The sequence below is a fragment of the Ovis canadensis genome, chromosome 22, assembly GCF_042477335.2.
Source record: "Ovis canadensis isolate MfBH-ARS-UI-01 breed Bighorn chromosome 22, ARS-UI_OviCan_v2, whole genome shotgun sequence".
In the NCBI taxonomy this organism is placed as follows: domain Eukaryota; kingdom Metazoa; phylum Chordata; class Mammalia; order Artiodactyla; family Bovidae; genus Ovis; species Ovis canadensis.
In genome coordinates, this window is record NC_091266.1 from 57,179,256 (window position 1) to 57,202,410 (window position 23,155).

Consider the following 23,155-nt stretch of genomic DNA (forward strand, 5'->3'; position numbering starts at 1 on the left):
GCCGGTCCAACTTCTGACTCACTGTTTATCTCTGGCAGGAAGTAAACACGGGGAAGAGAGGGAGGGAGGGAAGGAGGGAGCTTGCGGACTTTTGACTCTGACTGGGAAAGAAGGTCATGTGCTGAGTTAGGTGAGTGTCTGCTCTTCTGGTTTCAGCCCAGAACCTTTAAGAAGTGAAGAAGAATAGTGCTGTTCTATTCTAAAACAGTGCTTGGAAAACAAAGGAAATTAGAAAGTAGAGGGGGGAAAAAGAAATCACCACCTACAGACAACTATTCTTAAAATATTAGTGTGTTTCCCTCAGGGTTCTCTGTTTATTTCTAGTTCTTCATTGATTGTGATAGCTCTGTACATATATACATTTTATATATCATTCAGTTCAGTCACCCAGCTGTGTCCGACTCTTTGAGACCCCACGGACTGCAGCACGCCAGGCCTCCCTGTCCATCGCCAACTTCCGGAAGTTGCTCAGACTCACGTCCATTGACTTGGTGATGCCATCCAACCACCTTATCCTCTGTCATCCCCTTCTCCTCCTGCCTTCAGTCTTTCCCAGCATCAGAGTCTTTTCCAATGAGTCAGTTTAAAAAATTATAAACTATTAAATATATACGATAATAAATTATATATTTAAATATAAAAATATTTAAACATGTTAATATAAATGTTATACCAATGTATAATATATTTGAATAATTAATAAGCTATTTTTAGAGCAATTTTACCGAAAAACAATGGTACAGAGAATTCCCTGAAGCCATCCCTTCTCTGTACAGTTCAGTTCAGTTCAGTCGCTCAGTCGTGTATGACTCTTTGCGACCCCATGAATTGCAGCACACCGGCCTCCCTGTCCATCACCAACTGCTACTGCTGCTGCTAAGTCGCTTCAGTCGTGTCCGACTCTGTGCGACCCCATAGACGGCAGCCCACCAGGCTCCCCTGTCCCCTGGATTCTCTAGGCAAGAATACTGGAGTGGGTTGCCATTTCCTTCTCCATCACCAACAGTTCCCCCTTTTTATTAAGATTTTGCATTAGTGTGGTACATTTGCTACAGTTAATGAACCAGTGTTGAGAATTATGAACTAAAATCTGTACTTTCCATTAAGGTTCACTCTGTATTATACATTGTCATGTGTTCACCATTATAATACCGTGCAGGATGGTTTCCCCCGCCTTAAACATCTCCTGGGTTCCGCTTATTCACCCCTTACTCCCTCCTCCCTTTCCTCCCTCCCCTGGCAAGCACCAGTATTTTGGGTCTCTGTAGTTTCTCTTTTTCCCTATTACCTTTTTTTTTATCAGAATAAAACGCATACTGTTTAAGTGTATAAATCTGAGCTTGATGAGTATTTGCACTCCTATGCACCTGTAATCACACTCAGATCTGTTTCCAGCACCCCAGAACATTCATTCATGTCACTTCCCAGTCAGTACCTCTGTCCTAGAATAACAACTATTTGAACTTCTTCCACTGGTGACTAGTTTTGCCAGTTCTTAAGCATCGTATAAATGGTATTGAACAGTATGTATACTTTGGTATCTGGTTTCTTTTACACACTGCTACTCACTGATTTTCTAAAATTGCTTTTATTGTGGTTTAAAAAGGCAAAGCGTTCCATTTACTGTCTTAACCAATGTAGTGTTTAGTAGTACCGTTCAGTAGTGTTAAGTGTAACACGTGTTATAGTTTCTTAGTTTCTTAAGGTAGAAACAGCTCATTTCTTTGAATCTTCCTTTTTTAGTATAGGTGTTTGAGTGTCTTAAAAGCCACTCTAAATGCTGCTTTAACTGTATCCGTATCAATTTCATTTCTTCTTTGACTCATAGGCTATTTAGAAGTGTATTATTTAATTTCCAAATAGTTGGGGATTTTCCAGTTACCTTTCTGTTATTGATTTCTAATATAATTCCATTGTAACCAGATAATATACTTTGAATAATTTAAATCTTTTAAAATTTATTGAGATTTTTTAAATGTGTAGAATATCATCTGTGTTATAAATGTTTCACTTAACGCTTGAGATAAATTAATTCTGCCCCTATTAATAAATGTCAGAGAGTCAAGCTGGTTGTGGTGGTTGTTCCAGTCTTCTGTATCTGTGCTGATTGTCTGTCTCTTCTATCGATTATCGAGAAAAGTGTATGGAACTATTGCCTTTTAATTGTGGATTTGTTCATTTCTCCTTTTATCAGTTTTTGTGTTATGTGCTTTGAAGTTTGGTTTTGAGGTAGATAAACTTTCAGAATGGTTACATCCTCTTAATGAATTGACCTCTTTTTCATTTAATCTTTCTTCCGCTTGGTAAGGTTTTTGCTCTAAAATTGACTTTGATGTAATATAGAGACAACAGCTTTCTATTGATTGGTGTTTTCATGCCAAATCTTTCCCCTCTTCATTTTCTGACTCTTAACAGATTTGTGCTTGTTAAGCAAAGTTTGCAGTGCCTTTTTTGTAGGCAGCATATAAGTTGGATCTTGCTTTTTCGATGCACTCTGAATATCTCCAACTTTTGACTGGAGTGCTTATAACATTTACATTTAACATGACTATTAATATGGTTGGTTTAAATCTACAGTCCTATTGTTTTCTCTGTCCAACTCTTGTTTGGTTCATTTTCCCTCCTTTTTGGCCTTTTAAAAAATTCTATTATTTTTACGATTCTCCTTTACTTCCCTTTAGATTTGTTAGCTACAGTATTTGTGTTATCTTAAGTGGTTGCTTCAGGATCTATAATATGTGTCTTTAATGTATCACAATCTACTATTAAGTGGTATTTCATCTTTCACATGTGTTAGAAGCATCTTGCAAAAGTATACTTGGTTTCTCCTCTTTTGGCCTTTGTGCTATTGTTATTGTTGATAGACATTTTACTCCTACTATTGTGTTACAAATCCTACAATATATGTTATTTTTGCTTTACATAGTCAGTTATCTCTTAAAAGCTACTTAAATAATAAGGAAAATAGACTTTACATTTACCTGCATAGTTAGCATTTCTGGTGCTCTTTATTCTTTTACATAAATACTGATGGCCATCTGGTATTATTTTCTTTTGATTTAAGGGACTGCCTTCAATATTTCTTGAGATACTGATCTGCTGGTGTTGAATTCTTTTAGCTTTTGTATGTCTGAAAAAAATCTTTATTTCATCTTTGTTTTAGAAATTTATTTTCACTGGGCAAAGAGTTGCAAGTAGACAGTTTTTTTGTTTGTTTGTTTTTTTCCTTTTACTGCTTGAAAGATACTACTCCATTGTATTGTAGCTTGCATTGTTTCCAATCAAAATCTGATGTTATCCTTAAGTTCTTCTGTTTTTTTTTCCCCACACTGACTGACTATCATATTTTAGTTTTTCACTGGTTTGAAGCAATTTGGTTATGATATGCCTTGGTATAAGTGTCTTCTTATTTTTTATGCTTGAAATTATTAATAGTTAGATTTGTGGGTTTATACTTTGCACCGTATTTGGAAATTTTGCAGTCATTATTTCTTCAAGTTTTTTTTTTTTTTTTTAATCTCCTTGCCACCCTGGGACTCCAACTACACATACCTCCAGCTGCTTGAAATTGTCCTACAGTTCACTGATAATCTGAATCTGTTCTTCTTCTTTTTTTCAAGTCTTTTTCTCTTTGTGTTTCATTTTGGGAGAATTTCTATTGCTATATCTTCAAGTTCACTAATTTTCTCTGTAATGACTAGTCTGTTTTTAATCCATCCCAGTGTGTTTTTCATTTCAGGAACTGTATTTTTCATCTCTAGAAGTTTGATTTAGGTCTTTTTTATATTACTATCGTCCATGTCTGTACTTAACACTTTAGCATCCAATAACACTCAATGTCCAATTCATAACACATGTACTTTTCTCTAGCATCCTGAACATATGTACTACAGTTATATTACTTTTAAAAAGTCTTTGTATACTAATTCTGTTATTTGCACAATTTCTGGGTTGGCTCTGATGAACTGAGTTTTCAGTATGGGTCTATTTTCCTGCTTCTTTGAATGCCAGACACTGTGGACTTTATGCTTCCAGATTCTGGATATTTTTGAATTCCTATAAATATTCTTGAACTCTGCTCTGGGATGCAGTTATTTGGAACAGCTTAATCTTTTGGAGTTTTGCTTTTAAGCTTTGTTAGGAGGGACTAGAGCAGTGTTGATTTTCTCCACTACTGAGGCAAGACCCTTCTTAGTACTCTAACAGATGTCCCATCAATTATGAAGTTTTCCACCCTGGTTGGTAGGAATGGGAACTATTCCCAGCCTTGTATTAGCTTTAAGGATTCTCTCTTATAAAGCTTGCAGGCGGTCGGTACCTAGTCTCATGTGGTTTCCATACATATACACGCCAATCAGTATTTAGTGTATCTCTGGAGCTCTCTTTTTGTGCAGCTTTTGTGTCTTGGTAATTTGTCTTGGGAACTCTAGATGCCTTGGTCGCTGCTGACATCCAGCTTCATCTCCTGAAGTCAGGGAGGCTAACTGTCTCAAGCTGGGGTCCCCTACCCTGGGACACTCTGCAGGCCATAAGCTGAGGCAATAGCAGGGCTTACTCTGCTCCTTCCCATCTCCAGGGATCCCTGCCCTCCATCTCCCACGACTCCAAAAGCAGCCAATCTCCTATCAGCCCAAACCCCTGTTAGTTAATAATTCTTTATGTGCCATTCTCCAACCCTGGCTCCCTGAAAACTTTGGAAAATCTACTGTATCAAATTTCTTTCTTTAAATGGAAATGCAGCAAAAAAACACCTGGCATTTATTTTAGGAGCAGTGGGGAGTCCTTCTAGAAAAAAAAAATAATAAGAGAGAGGATGCCAGGAGCAAGAGTTGTTTCTTTTTTCTCTTCAAGAGCAGCTTGTATCGCAGACACTTGCTGTCTCTTGTGTCTTTTTTACAGCCTCAAATGCCAACTTTGACAGCAATTAATCTTCCAAAATGTATCACTGCTGCTGTGTTAGAGCTGGGAAGGAGCCTAGGATGGTCTTTATGTCTTTGACATTGAACCAGCTTGGCCCCCACTAATGCTGACTCACCACCCCCGACCTGCCCCCCTGCTGTGTAGACCAATGGGCTTACAGAGAGACACATCTCAGCAAAATGGCTTGTGGCTGGGGATTGTTCTAACAAGAAATCCTTAGTCAACGTTTTTGAACTCAGTCACACACAGGCAACATTGGTAATATCTTCTTTTTCAGAGGGTGGCCCAAATTCCCTGAAGGATTTTTCAGTCATCAAGAGAAAACTGCATTATGTTCCCTGATGTTGTACTTTGTTGGCTAAGGGAGGAAAATTTTTCTAAAATATGTTAGAAACCTTATCAAGAAGGAATATAACAAAAATTTGTTTACCACTATTTCTTATTCAAAATACCTTTGTGGTATCAAAATAAATACCCCATAATCTAATCATATGGGCAAAATTGTCATTTGCATTTTTCCAAGGATGACTAGTAGGATTTAACTTGCAGTCCAGGAGATCTTCATGTTCTCAGTTAAATATTCTGCCCGCTTTCTTGATTTGTGCTTATTGGAGTTTTAAAAATCTTTTTTTATTGTGCATAAAAATAAATATCTGTAAAAAAGCAAAACTATGGTTACCAAAGAGCACAATGGAGGCTGGGCGGGGTGGTGGAGGTAAATTGGGAATTTGAGATTAACATATACACACTACTATATATAAAGTAAGCAAATCACAAGGACCTTCTATGTAGCACAAGGAACTCTAGTCAATGTCTTGTAATAACCTATAATGGAAAAGAATCTGAAAAGGAGCAGATGTGCTGTGCTCTGCATAGTCACTCATTGGCATCCGACTCTGTGACCCCATGGACTGTAGCCCGCCAGGCTCCTCTGTCTATGGGGGTCTCCAGGCAAGAATACTGGAGTGGGTTGCTATGCGCTCCTCCAGGGGATCTTCCCAACCCAGGGTTCAAGTCCAGGTCTCCCACGTTGCAGTCGGATTCATCGTCTGAGCCATCAGGGAAGCCATATATATTTATATATAAATATGCATAAGACAAACAAAAAACTACCTGTATACAGCATTAAAGACATTGACTGACTAACTGTGAATAACAGTTATGGAAATTTCACTTTGTGATCACATCTTACTAATTTTATCCAATAAATATCTTATTAGATTAAAAACAAATAAAGCCCCAGATATCTCCTCTGATGGGATTGTAGTTTTATTTTTGATGTTTGATTGTTAAGAAGCATTCAAATGACCAGAAATAATTATTATGCCATAAATGTATTTAAGTGAATTTCTGTTTTCTTGTGCTAATATCTACATACATTTGCAGTACAGTGACAGACAGAAGGAAGAGACACAGAATTCATTCCAGCTGCAGGGAAGGCTTGTGGGTCACACTTCAAGCCTAGCACTGAAGCTGGGGACCACACGACTGGGTCAGCCCCACGTTTGGGGGTGCTGAGAATCGATGACAAGACAGTTTTTTTAAGAATTCAGTTGCCTGTACCCACCTCCACTCTGCTGGATAATGGAGTTCATGAGTGTGCCAACACATCGACCTTTCAGTTCAGTTCAGTTGCTCAGTCGTGTCCGACTCTTTGTGACCCTATGGACTGCAGCACGCCAGGCCTCCCTGTCCATCACCAACTCCTGGAATTTACTCACACTCATGTCCATCGAGTCAGTGATGCCATCCAACCATCTCATCCTCGGTCGTCCCCTTCTCCTCCCGCCTTCAGTCTTTCCCAGCATCAGGGTCTTTTCAAATGAGTCAGTTCTTCGCATTGGATAATGGAGTCTCATGCGTGTGCCAACATGTTGACCTTAAAGTCATATAAAAGTTCACTCGGCAAAGTGTAGGCTAAATATTAAGAATGCTTTGGTATTTTATCCACCCTCGCACATACCCGTTTCTCCCCAATAATGTTTTAGACCCTACCAATATTTTCCTTTCATCTATTGCTTGAATTGCCCAAGCATTGTGGTCTCTCTTTTTTTCTAACACAGAATGAGCACAGAAAAGAGTTAAAACTGCATTTAAAATATACATTTGAGTCTGATGGGGCTGCCAAGGCCAGCAGGCTCCCTGGCATCCATGTAGGGAGTGTTGTTTTGGACAAGTTAGGACCGTGAATGTGGATTGGACCTAATTTGCTAAGATCACAGAGAAGTTGCTGAAGAGGTGCCTTTCTCTGTGAAATACTATGTTATGGTTGTTAAAGCATGGCGGTTGTCATTGCCTTGTTAACTTGAGAGTTCTTTGAACAGATCACTCAGAATGTAAGTTTCTTCTCTGAAGTCTCTGGAATGGTGATCCATACCCACAGTTCAGGAGTCAACCTAAGTGAGCAGTTATGGTGTCAGTTAAAAAAAAATTTTTTTTTCACTTTATTCATCCCATTGTCAACTGAAAAAAGAAAGGCACAATGTGAGAGTTGTGAGTTAAGTTTTATTGGCGGCAAATGAGGGCTATAGGCTGGGAGACAGCAGTTCAGAGAACTCTGAGGAACTGCTCCAAAGAGGTGGGGGGAAAGTCAGTGTTATATATGATTTCAGTGAAGGGGGTACATGCAGTCAAGCACACATCTTGGTAGAAGCTTGCTGCTAGTCATGAGAAGATGTCTCCATTAATGATTTTAGTCTTTTTCTAGATATGTGAGCTAAACTGATTTAAAGCTCAACATTCAAAAAACAAATATCATGACATCCGGTCTCACTGATGTGGAAGAAAGTGGAAACAGTGGCAGATTTTATTTTCTTGGGCTCCAAAATCACTGCAGATGGTGACTGCAGCCACAAAATTAAAAGGGACTTGCTCCTTGGAAGGAAAGCTACAACAAACCTAGATGACATATTAAAAAGCAGAGACATTACTTTGCTGACAAAGGCCTGTATAGTCAAAGCTATGGTTTTTCCAGTAGTCGTGTACGGACGTGAGAGCTGGACGATAAAAAAGGCTCAGTGCTGAAGAATTGATGCTTTTGAACTGTGGTGTTGAAGTCAAGACTCTTGAGAGTGCCTTGGACTGCAAGGAGATCAAATCAGTCAATCCTAAAGGAAATCTGTCCTGAATATTCATTGGAAGGACTGATGCTGAAGTTGAAACTCCAATACTTTGGCCACCTGATGCGAAGAGCTGACTCATTGGGAAAGACCCTGATGCTGGGAAAGATTGAAGGCAGGAGGAGAAGGGGACAACAGAGGATGAGATGGTTGGATAGCATCACCAACTCAATGGACATGAGTTTGAGCAAGCTCAGGGAGATAGTGAAGGACAGGGAAGCCTGGAGTGCTGAGTCCATAGGGTCGCAAAGAGTTAGACATGACTGAGCAACTGAGAAACAACCTATCCATCCATCCATCCATCTGTTCACGCACACATCCATCCATCCACTGCCACATTCATATATTCAATGTTTGCTCTATGCCAAGCACCAGAGACATCATACTTAAAAGAGGCAAGACCCAGTCTCCGTCATACTCCAGAGGGAGAAAGGGTATCCTTCTTGATGGCAGCCGTGAAACTAGTGCCGTCACTCAGCAGGGCTGTCGAAGGAGATCTGATCCCAGAGGCCAGGCCATGGAGGCTGCATTGAGAAGTGGAGATTGGGTCTGAGATTCTCAGGGAGAAGCAGGAGCGCGCCAGCTCCAGGAAGATGCAGGGATGGGGAGCTCTGTGTGGGATGCTGTGGGAAAGGCAGGCTGGGGGCACAGATGACTGCAAACTGAAGTCATCACCGGAGGGTCTTCCCACGAGGGTGACAGGATCAGGCTTTCATGTCTATGCCGTAGTTCTGGCTGCAGCCTGGAGAACAGAGTGCAGGAGCCAGAGTGGGTGGAAGAAGAGTTTGCTGCTTTGGTCCAGGAGAGGCGAGGCCAGCAAGTATGAGGCGGCCAGAGGCGGCGGGAGCCCGGAGCCCAGTGGGGCTTGGTCTCACTTTGTACCAGGAGCTCTGCGTGCGACCTGGGTCTGGTCTGGAAGCTTTGTGTGGATATTTTTTCGTTTGTGTATTGAGGGGCGGGGGGCGACATCCACTCTGCCTGGCTATTGTGTGAATTAAATGTCATCAGAACTGAAAAGTGCTTAGCGTGGGCTTGGCCTTAGTAAACACTCAGGATGTGGCAGCTGTCCATCCTGGTGATTTTGCTTTATGGTTTTGCTGGTTCTCCTGAAGCCTGGTAGTGCAGAGACTGTGTTTGTCTTTCCCCAGCCAGTCTCCTTCCTCTTCTCAAGCATTCCTAGTTGGCTTGAGTGTGCGTCTTCGGAACTACGCCTTAGGAACCCATCTGGATGTGATTGTCTCCAGCTCGGGTGGTGGGGAGGGCCTTCTCTGCGCCTTCATCATCTGCTCAGCCCTTTGCTGCAGCGAATCAGTCCTCCTCCCAGGTCTCTGCACGTGCCTCTCTCCCTTTGTTGGCGGGGCGGGGGCGGTGGGGGGGGGCGGGCATCAGGGCTGCCCCAGGGAGGCTGTGGTCGCTATGCTCTGCCCTCCTCAGCTCAAAGGCAGTGCCCCCCTCCTTTGGGCTGAGAGCCTTGCATTTAGAACACACTGCCCAGCCCACAAGAGCTCACCTTTAGATTCTGAGCTGAACCTCCATCCTATACATTTTTTTATTCCATCTTGAAGCACAAAAGGACATTGTGCAAGCTCCAATTAATACAGAGCCCTTACAGATCACTTTGTAGAATTTTTCCTGCCCTTGGGCAAATCTCCTCCTGGTGAGTGACTTTAATCTGGTTTAGAAATTGGCTTCTGACGGGCAATCATTGAGATTACAGGTACTCAGTTCAGGTGAAAGAGAGCCAAGACTGGGTCTTTATTTTGAAGGGAGTCCGTGTTCACACTCTGGGGGATGTATTCCTGGTTGTTCTCTTATAAGACCCACGGGTCTTCAAGGTGCCCCAGTGGAGTGAATTTATCATCCTGTCCCCAGACGGTCATGACTTCAAGTAGCCTGAAGGGAAATCACACACTCTCATGAGCTGGCCACTGCTCTCAGAGGCAGATCAGTAAAGCCGCTTTGTTCTTTTGTTGCCAGCGCAGAGGGAGCTGTGTTCTGTGCTTCTTGAACAAGCAGACGTCAGTAGGAATGCTTCATTTCTGAATTACATGCCATTAATCTCATTAGCTACTAAATGATTTGACCCCTTGCTTAATGAGTGGAACACAATTAAGCATAAAGTGCCTATTAAAAGGAAAATAGGTTCACAAGTACAGAGTTGCTGGTTCTGGAACAATCCATTGAATTTGAGAAATCCTGCTCTGCAGAGGTCATGTCAAGGAATGTTACCTGCAATTCTAGTGGTTTCACCCCTGTCCATCAGCACAAGGCCAGGACTCTCCATGGGCACGTCTGTCCTAGTGACCACTTGGAGATTGGAGGGATTCATGTAACTCAACCCTCGGAGGAGGCAATGGCAGCCCACTCCAGTGCTCTTGCCTGGAAAATCCCATGGATGGAGGAGCCTGGTAGGCTGCAGTCCATGGGGTCGCTAAGAGTCGGACACAAATGGGCGACTTCACTTTCACTTTTCACTTTCATGCACTGGAGAAGGAAATGGCAACCCACTCCAGTGTTCTTGCCTGGAGAATCCCAGGGATGGGGGAGCCTGGTGGGCTGCTGTCTATGGGGTCGCACAGAGTCGGACACAACTGAAGCAACTTAGCAGCAGCAGCAACCCTCTTTAGTTTTCTCTTCTTTGCTCTTGTGAGCCCTACTTTTTGTCTCAAAATGCTAATCTCGTTGAGATAGTAGCCAACTCTCTCTCGGGTCCATCTGAAATATGTTCAGTGTCTTATGTGCAGAGGCATTGCTTTACCATTAAGGTCCGCCTAGTCAAAGCTATGGTTTTTCCAGTGGTCATATATGGGTGTGAGAGTTGAACTATCAAGAAAGCTGAGCACTGAAGAATTGATGCTTTTGAACTGTGGTGTTGGAGAAGACTCTTGAGAGTCCCTTGGACTGCAAGGAGGTCCAACCAGTCCATCCTAAAGGAAATCAGTGCTGAATATTCATTGGAAGGACTGATTTTGAAGCTGAAACTCCAATACTTTGGTCACCTGATGCGAAGAACTGACTCATTGGAAAACACCCTGGTACTGGGCAAGATTGAAGGCAGGAGGAGAAGGGAATGACAAAGGATGAGATGGTTGGATGGCACCACCAACACAATGGCCGTGAGTTTGAGTGAGCTCCGGGAGTTGGTGATGGACAGGGAGGCCTGGTGTGCTGCAGTCCATGGGGTCTCAAAGAGTCAGACACGGCTGAGCAACTGAACTGATACTGAACTGATGTGCAGAGATGGGCATTAAATCAGGATGACTGGTGTAATGACAGCTGAACACACCTCCTTCGAGGTTGTCATGTGATAATTCATAGGTGAGGGGCTTGGTGAGAGGCTAGAATGGAGTCAGGTAAAGAGCCTCTTGCCTTCTGTCCTAGTTCATTCAGGCTGCTATAAAAATGACATAGACTGGATGGCTTAGCCAACAGACACGTGTTTCTTGTGACTCTGGAGGCTAGAAATCTAATATCAAGGTCCAGCAGATTTCAGATCTGCTGAGGACCCACTTCCTAGTTCATAGGTAGATGCCTTCTCTGGGAGTCCTCACATGGCAAAAAGGTTAAGGGAACTCTTTGGGGCTCTCTTTTCAGTTCAGTTTGGTCCCTCAGTCATGTCTGACTCTGTGACCCCATGAACCGCAGCACGCCAGGCCTCCCTGTCCATCACCAACTCCCAGAGTTTACTCAAAGTCATGTCCATTGACTCGGTGATGCCATCCAACCATCTCATCCTCTGTCGTCCCCTTCTCCTCCTGCCCTCAATCTTTCCCAACATCTCTTTTATAAGGGCAGTAACCCTCATGGCTTAATCACCTTCCAAAGACCCTCCTTTCCTAATACCATTGAGAGGGTTAATAGGTAGGAAGGCCAGAGGTCCCCAAGGAAATAAACTGGCAGGAGGAAACAAACTGCAAGTGGCTGACATTTTTCCCCCCTTCTCTGTTGAGGACACCTGGTTCTGCCTGAACTTAACCTTTTTCAGACCTTGAGATAACCAATGCATTTTTCTTATAGAAGTGTTTTTCTTGAGCTATGTTAATGAAACTATGTATTTGCTTTAAAATTTGTCTTTCTTCAAACCAGTTCATGTAAGACGAACCTTTTTTTTTTTTTCCTTTTCTCAGACCTTGGGCTGATAATGGCTCAACAAACCAACATTCATGTCAGTTGTTTTATGGCCAGGGATGACACACCTTGTGCCGTTCTATCTCAGAAACGTATAATGTGGGAGAGGGGCCTGGTATAACGCCTTCAGCCTTTGGGGGGGGGGGGTCTCTCTTGTCTGATTAACAGTTTGCTAACTATGGAATGAGGTTCGTGACATTGTACAGGAGACAGGGATCAAGACCATCCCCATGGAAAAGAAATGCAAAAAAGCAAAATGGCTGTCTGGGGAAGCCTTACAAATAGCTGTGAAAAGAAGAGAAGCGAAAAGCCAAGGAGAAAAGGAAAGATATAAGCATCTGAATGCAGAGTTCCAAAGAATAGCAAGAAGAGATAAGAAAGCCTTCCTCAGCGATCAATGCAAAGAAATAGAGGGAAACAACAGAATGGGAAAGACTAGAGATCTCTTCAAGAAAATGAGAGATACCAAGGGAACATTTCATGCAAAGATGGGCTCGATAAAGGACAGAAATGGTCTGGACCTAACAGAAGCAGAAGATATTAAGAAGAGGTGGCAAGAATACACAGAAGAACTGTACAAAAAGGATCTTCATGACCCAGATAATCACGATGGTATGATCACTCACCTAGAGCCAGACATCTTGGAATGTGAAGTCAAGTGGGCCTTAGAAAGCATCACTATGAACAAAGCTAGTGGAGGTGATGGAATTCCACTAGAGCTAATTCAAATCCTGAAAGATGATGCTGTGAAATTGCTGCACTCAATATGCCAGCAAATTTGGAAAACTCAGCACTGGCCACAGGACTGGAAAAGGTCAGTTTTCATTCTAATCCCAAAGAAAGGCAATGCCAAAGAATGCTCAAACTACCACACAATTGCACTCATCTCACACGCTAGTAAAGTAATGCTCAAAATTCTCCAAGCCAGGCTTCAACAATACATGAACTGTGAACTTCCTGATGTTCCGGCTGGTTTTTGAAAAGGCAGAGGAACAGAGATCAAATTGCCAACATCTGCTGGATCATGGAAAAAGCAAGAGAGTTCCAGAAAAACATCTATTTCTGCTTTATTGACTATGCCAAAGTCTTTGACTGTGTGGATCACAATAAACTGTGGAAAATTCTGAAAGAGATGGGAATGCCAGACCACCTAACCTGCCTCTTGAGAAATCTGTATGCAGGCCAGGAAGCAACAGTTAGAACTGGACATGGAACAACAGACTGGTTCCAAATAGGAAAAGGAGTATGTCAAGGCTGTATATTGTCACCCTGCTTATTTAACTTCTATGTAGAGTACATCATGAGAAATGCTGGACTGGAAGAAACACAAGCTGGAATCAAGATTGCCGGGAGAAATATCAATAACCCCAGATATGCAGATGACACCACCCTTATGGCAGAAAGTGAACAGGAACTAAGAAGCCTCTTGATGAAAGTGAAACAGGAGAGTGAAAAAGTTGGCTTAAAGCTCAACATTCAGAAAACGAAGATCATGGCATCTGGTCCCATCACTTCATGGGAAATAGATGGAGAAACAGTGGAAACAGTGTCAGACTTTATTTTTTTGGGCTCCAGAATCACTGCAGATGGTGATTGCAGCCATGAAATTAAAAGACGCTTACTCCTTGGAAGAAAAATTATGACCAACCTAGGTAGCATATTCAAAAGCAGAGACATTACTTTGCCAACTAAGGTCTGTCTAGTCAAGGCTATGGTTTTTCCAGTAGTCATGTATGCATGTGAGAGTTGGACTGTGAAGAAGGCTGAGCACCGAAGAATTGATGCTTTTGAACTGTGGTGTTGGAGAAGACTCTTGAGAGTCCCTTGGACTGCAAGGAGATCCAACCAGTCCATTCTGAAGGAGATCAACCCTGGGATTTCTTTGGAAGGAATGATGCTAAAGCTGAAACTCCAGTACTTTGGCCACCTCATGCGAAGAGTTGACTCACTGGAAAAGACTCTGATGCTGGGAGGGATTGGGGGCAGGAGAAGAAGGGCACGACCGAGGATGAGATGGCTGGATGGCATCACTGACTCGATGGACGTGAGTCTGAGTGAACTCCGGGAGTTGGTGATGGACAGGGAGGCCTGGCGTGCTGCGATTCATGGGATCGCAAAGAGTTGGGCACGACTGAGCAACTGAACTGAACTGAACTGAACAGACATAAAATATCTTGCTAAAAACTAGCAAGCAGGCAGTCTTTCTGTCCCCTTCTGATGTCTATGTCAGAAGTTTTCCCTGTCTCTATTATGCTTTAATAATAAAACATTGCTACACAAAAGCTCCTTGTAGTCAAGCCTTGTCTCTGGCCCCGGACTGAATTCAACTTCGGAGGCCACGAATCCCAGTGTAGCACATGGCTTGCAACCTCAACCTTTCACCATCATCTTGGGGATTAGTTTTCAATATATGAATTTTGGGGGACACAAACATTCAGTCTCCCTCTTTAAAAGTTTTTGCTTTTGGAGGCATAAAATGAATAAGAAGATCATGGTCCATCAGATTCAAGGTTAACCCCTCTGTTCTCAGGGTTCTTCTCTGCAAAATGGCAGTAGTAATATTCACCTTGCAAGGCTATTGGTAGGGTTAGATGAGATAATCCATGTAAAGCACTGATGTTCAGTAAATTTCATCCATTTTCCAAGTATTTTCCCAATTTTTCATTTTGGAAAATTTCAAACCTTAAAAATGTTGAAAGGATAGTAGAATAATATCCAATATACTCATTGCAGTAGTTTGTTCACAGTGCCATAGAGAAACCCACAGACTGGGTAGCTTCAACAACAGAATTTTGTTTTTTCACAGTTCCAGAGGCTGGGATTCCAAGGTTAGGGTGCCGGCAGAGGTGGCTTCTGGTGAGACCTTTCTTCCTGGTTTGCAGATGGCACCTTCCTGCTGTGTCTGCTGAGGCCTCTTTGTATGAGTAACTCCTGGTGTCCCCCTTCTTCTTACAGGGACTTCAGTTCTCCTAGATTAGCGCCCCACTCTTATGACCTCAGTTACATTTAATTACCTTCTTAAAGGCCCTATGTCCACATAGATAGTCACATTATGGATTAAAACTTCAATATGGATTTTCAGGGGGACACAGTTCAGTCCATAATTGTTGTGTTTGTTCAGTCACTAAGTCACATCCAACTGTTTGTGACCTCACAGCATGCCAGGCAGGCTTCCCTGTCCTTCACTATCTCCCAGACTGCTCAAACTCCTGTCCATTGTGTTGATGATGCCATCCAACCATCTCATTCTCTGTCATCCCCTTCTCCTGCTTTCAATCTTTCCCAACATCAGGGTCTTCTCCAGTAAATCGGCTCTTTGCATCAGGTGGCCAAAGTATTGGAGCTTCAGCTCTAGTATCAGTCTTTCCAATGAATATTCAGAGTTGATTTCCTTTAGGATTGATTGGTTTGATCTCCTTGGTATTTAATTTCCCTATTCACTACTGACCAGCATGGAAAACCTCAGACTGAATGTTTGAGATTCTCTGCATTGATTTTTGGAGGAAGTCATGGTTATGGGTGTGTTGGGGCGCGGAGGGGGCTCTCTTCATGGGGAGGATGAGCCGCATGAGGATGGTGTGTTACGTCCTTCAGTGGGAGAGGGGTGGGGTGACTATGCCTGTGCTTTACTCTCTCCTTGCCATCCATGAGAACTGATGAAACATTAAATCTTTTCATTGTTGGCAGCATCTGGCATGGAGGTTCCAGCTCTGCTCCTGAGGGTGCTGCCACTCCAGACCCCTGCCTCGTGTCCCCAGAGGTGACTGAGCCGAGAGAGCACCCACAGGCAGCCAGGGGTCCAGAAGATTCTCCACGTCCCAGCACACCGGAGCCCCAGGAGTGGGAGAGTCCCTCGTCTTCCATGCGCTTTGCCGAGGGCCCCCCAGAAGGTTGCTTGGCAAGCCCAGAAGGGGAACCTGAAGGTTGGCCCCTGGTTCAACACTCTCGGAGGGAACTTTCTCCAAATGGCCCAGGAGAGGCCTCGGCAGCCTCTGTCCCTCAGGACGACAACTTGACTCAGCGCAAGCTGGTTTCTGTCATCCCCAGTGCCGAAGGAGAGACAGGCTTGAAGGAAGAAGAAGGGCAGAGACTGTCTTCCTCCAGCTCCACTGACCAGTTGGCAGGAATTCCACCAACTGCTCCTCCAGAGCCGATGAAGGTGCAGCTGCCTGGAGAGGATGCCCGGCCTGGTGATTTCAAGTCCCAAGGGCAAGAGGCTGCAGCTGGCTTACCACGGCCAGAGTCCCGGCAGGGAACCCCCAAGGCCCCTGCTGCCCACCTAGGCCAGGAGAGCTCAGCCAGCCTGGAGGAGCCTCCCCTAAAACCCGAGATCTCAACCTCGCAAGAGCCAGCCCCGGAATGCCCAGTGGAGGGGCCACCTCAGGATTTCACCAATGACACGGGATTCCTCGGGGCCTGCCCTCCCACTGGGACCAGTTCAGGGGCTGCCCAAGAAGCCAGAGCGAAGGCCGATTTCCAGGAAAGCTGCCAGCAGCCGATGGGAGCACTCCCACCCACAGGGCTGCCCTGGGATTCACTGGGTCCTGCCCTGGTGCGGGGGGCCAAGGGCTCTTGGGAGGAGACTCTGGGTGCCCTTGATGCTCAGGGTCACTCACAGACCAGGAGCCAAGATGCTCAGCCTCGTCAAGTCACCTGGGCAGCAACAGGTGATCAGCCCGAGGGAATTCTGTTCATGAGCCCTGAGTCTGCCCCACACGCCGCAACTGAGGATGTGGGTCCAGCTTCAAGCCTCCCCTCCCAGCCAGCTGCTCTGGCCTCCGTGGCTGCAGAACAAGCCAAGGAGATGGTTTCCATGGCCGAGATGCCTGTTCTCACAGATCTGGCTACAGAGTGGGCAGAAGCAGGGTTGTCAGGACCGGAGAAGCAAGCATCAGACCTCAGAGGAAAAGGAGAGGGCCTGGAAGGAGGCTCCAGAGAGATTCCTGCTCCTGCCCCCCCGAAGGAGAGGGCAGAGCTTGGGAATAGGGAGCTAAGCCATGAAGTCCATCCAAAGGTTCCAGCTCTCCCCACTCCCAGTGCATCAGATGAGAGTGCCAGCAGGTCACCAGGGCCGAAAGATGAAGCTGAGCCCCCCGAAAGCCCAGCTGTGGCTAACGAGGAAAGCAAAATCGCTGGGGCTGATCCTAGAGGACAGGGAGCAGCCCCAGGGCCCCTTGATGGTGCAGATACTGGGAATCTACAGGCAGAACAACCTGAGGCCTGGGACTGCAAGCCTGACCCAGAGGTGGACAAGGACGAGGTTTCACAGCTGACTGGCGATGAGGAGAGCAAAGGCCTTCCGAACACAGTCCTAGCACAGCCACTTGGAGAGGAGATCCCCGGGCACGCGGACAGGTCTGACTGTCCCTTAGAAGATGCAGCTTGGAACATGGTGGCCCGTGGGATGATGGGAGAATCTCAAGTGGTCCACCCATCGGGCTCACTGCACCAGCTCCCTGAACAGCATCCCAGCCCACCCTCTGGGCCAGAAGGAGCTGGTGAATGTGTTCTTTCCCGGGGAATCATCTGGGCGGGGCCGGAACCACAGACCAAATGTCCCGACACCCTTCAGGACGTGGAGGGACTGGGAAGAATGGACTCTCTTCCTGCTTTAGAATCTGAGAAATCAGATTTCCTGTCGGCTCCTGCTCCAGAGGTCGTCCCCAAAGCCCAGGAGGCGGAGAGCATGCCTGAAATAAAGTCAGGGAGCCACCCATCCGCACAGAGGCCCGGCCATAGGGAGGGGGAGGGCTCGCTAAGATCTCCCCACCCCCGTGGGCTGGGGCGTGACACAGCTGGACAGGAAGTCCTTGCTGATGGGCCCCCTCCCCCTGAGGAGGAGAACTGGGCAGTGGACTGCAGGCTCACGACGCTCAGCCTGGAGCAAGGTCGGCAGGGAAACCTATCCCACCCGGGGGACAGCGGTATAGAAGTGACTGCATCCGAGAGGCCCTTACTGTGTCCTGAGAACCATCTCCAAACATCCCAGACACACCCAGACGCATTGGTCTTCAATATGCTCAGGGAGACATCCCAAGGGTGCGGAAGCAAAGAAGAGGCTTATCCAGGTGATACGGATTTTAAGAACCTGGGTGCCGATTCTCCACAAATCCACACACCCGTGGGACCGCGGGAAGATGTGAACTTGTCCACTCATGGAGGCAAGCAACCGGCTTCTGAAACGGAACTTCAAAGTGAGCTCCCCAAAGGCAGTCTGTCTGATGCTCCGAGTTCACCTCCTGGGGGCACAGTTCTGGAGAATCCTGAGACCGAGAAGTCGCAGTTGTCAGCACCCATGAAGCCTGAGTTGCCTGCACTCAGGGAGAAGGGGCAAGAGGGAGAATGCAGCGGCAGTCAGCCGTCCAGGAGCTCATCTCCTGCAGCAGACACTTCCCAAGACCCTTCTCTTGCAGGTAGCTTGAGCAGAAAGGAATATAGCTGTGCTGGGCAGGGGCCAAACGAGTCCCAACAGGAGCTGGTTGACGGGCTGAACACCGGCAGCCAGCATGAAGAAGCATGTCTTGAGGACGCAGGCATTTCAGGAGCAGCTGACGCTTGGCCCCAGCTCCAGGATTTGGGCAAGACAGAGAAGGCAAATGGAAACACCGTGGGGGCCCCGCCTTGTTGGCCTGACTCAGTAGCTCTCCCGGAGGCAGCTCACAGCCAGTCAGTTCCAGCACCTGCCAGCCCCCGAGCCACACCTGCCCAGGATGCCCCAGTGAGAGAGGCAGGTGAAGAAACCCAGGAGGGCAGGCAGCAACCGGGGTTGGTCCCACAGAAGGAAATGGAGCACCTCACTGCCTCAGATGCAGAGGTCCTGGAGCTTTCTGGAATTTTCCCATCAGCCAAGGATCAAGGTGTGGATGGTGCTGAGACTTGCGGGAAGGCGGACGGAGGAGCCCTGGGGATGTGGCAGGCTCCGGGGGAGCCAGGCTCCCTCCGAACAGAGCAGCACTCTTCCCCTGGGGAGGAAGCCTCTACCTCTGCTCTAGGTGAGCAGCACTTGGCCAGCTGCCAGGATGCCTGGCCACTAGCCAGGGAGCTGGCTGAGAGTCCCAGAAGCGTGGCAGATCTTTCTGCAGCACAGGTTGTCCCTGACCCACAGAGGCTCCTGCCGTCTGGACCCCCGGAGGAGGCTGCCCCTGGTACTCCTTACCTGCACATCGAGGGTGCTGCCAGGAAAGGGCTGGAAGACAGTGTTGTGAAAGCTGTTTCACCCCAAGGCCCCGGAGCCCCTGGGGAAAGCCCTTGTTCCACTCGGGAGCCCCTGCTTGCCTCGGATATAGCCTCCTCCAGGGAGGGATCTGCTGAGTCCTCCTTCTTGCAAGCAGGAGCTGCAGGTGAGGGAATCTCTGCAGCGCCAGCCAGCCTTGGAAGCTCCAAAGCTGCGACCTCGGAGGGTCCTGTGGACTCTGTACCATACTTGGACAGGATGCCGTTTCTGGCCAAGACTAAGGAGACCACAGGGGAGGAGAAATGGTCAGGAGCTCCCGGTGCAAGTGCTGAGCCCGGCGAAATTCCAGCATGCCCCGTCAGTGAGGAGAGCAAGGCAGGGGAAGCAGCAAGAGAGACCGAGGGCAGCGGGGAGAGGATGCTAGAGCCTTCCAAGGATCCCAGGCAGGGAGCATCAGCTGGTGTAGACACAAGCTGCAGGCAGACTGGGATGCTCGCTGGGTTGCCTGATTTCAGGGAGCACATCACCAAGATCTTCGAGAAGTCTGTGCTTGGAGCCCTGACCGCCGATTGGCCCCAGAGCACACAGGGAGAAAAGGCGGGAGCCGGGAAGAGGGTGATGGGCAAGGGCCTCATGGTGCCAAGCCCAGAGAAGCTTCCAGATGGGACTCAAGGAGTGGCCGTCACCCCTCTCCCCACCCTTCCTACTGGTCTCTGGGTGGACTCAAAGGAGAAGAAGCAAGAGCTGGCCGTAGAGGCTGAGATTTCTCGTCTGGGTCCCCAGGATCCAGCTCTAGGAGAGCTGCCCGGGCTGGCCTGGCTGGCCGCAGAGCACACCCTGCCGGGCGCCAGTGATGGAAAGGAAGTAAGCGAGGCCCCGCAGGTGCTGGCGGACAGCAAGAAGCTGGAGGGGGCTGGAGAAGGCTGGTGGCGGGGACCTGGAGGAGGCCAGGCCCATTCACAGCAGGCAGGTGGCCCACAGGAAGCAGCTTCAGATCTGTCTTCACAGGCGGCTTCTCCAGAGGCTTCCGGGGCTGACTTGCAGGTGGCTCCCCAGAGCCATGCAGAAGGGGACTCTGGTCCAGATGACAGCATTCCTTCTGGAAAACAGAGCCAGGAAACAGCCCACCAGGACAGTCAACCCAGAGAAGATGGTCCCCGGGGCTCTTCTCACCCCCGGGCTCTGGGTGACATGCCAGGATCCACCTCTGCCTGGGGAGCATCTCCCCACGGGGACGTCCCACCTCTGCCCGAGGCTGTCGGTCAGCCCTGCACCCCAGACCCACTTGGGGGTGAGAGGAGGCGTGCAGGTGCAGCTGGCATCTCGGAAACACAAGATGCCCTGGGCACCCAGGGCGTCCGGGAGCCCCCAGCTGGGGAAGTGGCAGATAATCCGCTGGAGCCCGGCTTGGAAGCTGGAGCTGCTGGGGAAGCAGAGGGTGACGTCACTGTGAACACAGCTGGGACCCGGACATGTGTGTCTGAGGACCTGCCTGAAACAGGTACTACGAGAATGTTCTCTGGTGCGGCTGTTGCCTCGGCTGTGCCAGGAAGCCCTGGGGACCCAGGCTGCTCAGAAGGGGCTCTGAGGATGGATGCTGAAGTCGCCCCAGGTGGGGGCCGCCCGGCCGGGCCCCCACAGGCTGAGGAGCAACCCAGGCCTGAGTTCCCTGCTTTTGCGGAGGATGGGAAGATAGGTGTCTCCTCACCCACAGAACCTGACGAAACTCGGGACCTGAAGCTGCAAAACCTGGATCCAGAAGCACTGGATGCTGAGAGGTACTTAGAATAAATTCACACGCTAATGTGGGGTCAACTGTAAAAGTGATTCTCATTTTTAAAAGTCAAAGTGATGAGCGGCTTTAAAGAAGCTTCATTTTTCCGTATCTAATTGTTTAAATTTCCCTACTTACAATCTCTGGATGTGCTGAGAGTCTGAAAACATGTGAGAAATGGTTTGGAGGCGTCTGTTTGGTTTGGAGGAGCTGTCTGTTTAACACATCTTTTTTCCTTTCCTTGTGTTCTTTAATTCTTCTAACTGAAATTGTAAAGCATGAAATATTTACAGGCCAGCAGTGGACTATGGGGTCATAGGTTATGGTCAGTCAGACTATTTTTCTGGTGTCCAGATACATTTGCTTTTGAATCTGGATTTATTTATGCAGAGAGGCCTAAACGATCCCAAAGCATCTCAAAGCCTTTCACTGCCTGAAGCTAATTTTTTTTTTCTAGAGATTTTCCTGAAGTAGCCACTTAAAGCTTAAACTGGGAAAAGGGCTTTTCAATAGGACATGGAGAGAAATGCCTTTTCTAAGATGTATTGCTTTCTTTACATTATCCCAGAAAGATCCCCAAGGCTGGCCCATCTATGTTACCTTTGGTTCCTGAGAAGGATGCTCCAGACATCACGGACGAGGTTATTTCAGATGATGCCAGCAGTGCGGGAGGAGCAGAAAGGTCAGTGAAAAGGCATCAGCCTTTGGAGAACCCTGCCTTCCTCTGGCAGAGACATGCTGGATGTTTTGCAAAGGATAGTACTAAAATGTATGCGTCTTAATCTAAGAAAGATATACCTCGCCGTTCTGATTCTTTACACAGTGCCTGAGATAACTATGATCTCCATTGCTTGTATAAAGGAATTGTTTTCACATCTGAGCTTATCTTTGTTTTTCTTAACATCTTTATTGAGATGTAATTCACATACCATCTCATTTGTTCATTTAAGGTATACAAGTCAGTGGCTTTTAATATATTCACAGAGTTGTGCAGTTCTCAACTCTGTAGTCAATTTTAGAACATTGTCATCCCCTCCAAGAAACCCTGCACCCCTTAGACAACACGCCCCGTATCTCCCCACTCTCCAAGCCTGACACCTCCTAATCTAGTTCATTACCTTTTGAGGTAAATAGGTTCAAGTCTGATTTAATCTTGAGCAGGAATGCCTAATCACCAACAGCAGTCATGCCCCCTAGGGAGGAGGACAAATGACAGAGGCAACAAGGAATCCAGACCTTCACACTTTGCAGGGTACGTGCCTGTTCTTTCCTAAGTGAAATGCCACCCGTGGCTGGGCACCAGCTGCTGCTGGGAAATGACATCCTTCAGGGGAGAGGGAGGTGCTTTGGGCATAGACACATTCTGAACAAGCTTTGCAGCATCCTTAGCTGTTTGGCTCCTCCAGAGTTCTGTGTGTGTGTGTGTGTATACATGTGTGTGCACACACACACAGGCACATGCTCATGTGAGTGAGGCGGGGTTGGATTTTAAATTAGTACCTGTGGCTAGCCCAGAGTATCCTGCCAAACAGCTGCAGCCATTTTGTAAATGAATTGATGCATATTTTGCACACGCCAAAAGAATGCATGATCACCTGTTTGTCAAGTCTGAGCACTTCCACCCAACTGCCTTGCCATCCAAACGAGGGCAACTCTCATAACTGTGGGCCAACAGAGTTGCAAGCCCTGTTGCCAAGACAGATGCAAGTTTGATCTGCACTGGACACTTGTCTCTGCTGCTGACTTAGCACAAAATTCCCCACAACTCTTGCTCATATGTATTTTTGACATTCCCAGTAAAAGTATAGGAAAAGATGTCTAACTTGAAAAATCCTCCCCTTCCTCTCCCCGCAAATGTTATATTAGCTCTTTCTCAGTCCCTGGATGTTTTATCATCCTTCCTGGAGAACAAGAAGGTCTTAGGACCAGGCATATAGTAATCCAATAAATATTTCATGACTCGATGTTCTAATCAGTTTTAATTTTAAAATTATAATTTCTAAATTAACACTAGATATGTGTAAGATGTAGAAAAGTATA

The 23,155-nt window shown here is 46.7% G+C and overlaps 1 protein-coding gene across 14 annotated transcripts in view; it reads left to right on the top strand.

The window, feature by feature from the left end:
* TACC2 (transforming acidic coiled-coil containing protein 2) overlaps positions 1–23,155 on the top strand; it is a 230,714-nt gene that overhangs the window by 55,064 nt on the left and 152,495 nt on the right. For all 14 annotated transcript variants that reach the window (XM_069566725.1, XM_069566735.1, XM_069566728.1 and 11 more), the window contains 2 exons: positions 15,855–21,119; positions 21,684–21,797. In XM_069566725.1, coding sequence (XP_069422826.1) covers positions 15,855–21,119; positions 21,684–21,797 — 5,379 coding nt within the window. The remainder of the gene's footprint in view (positions 1–15,854; positions 21,120–21,683; positions 21,798–23,155) is intronic.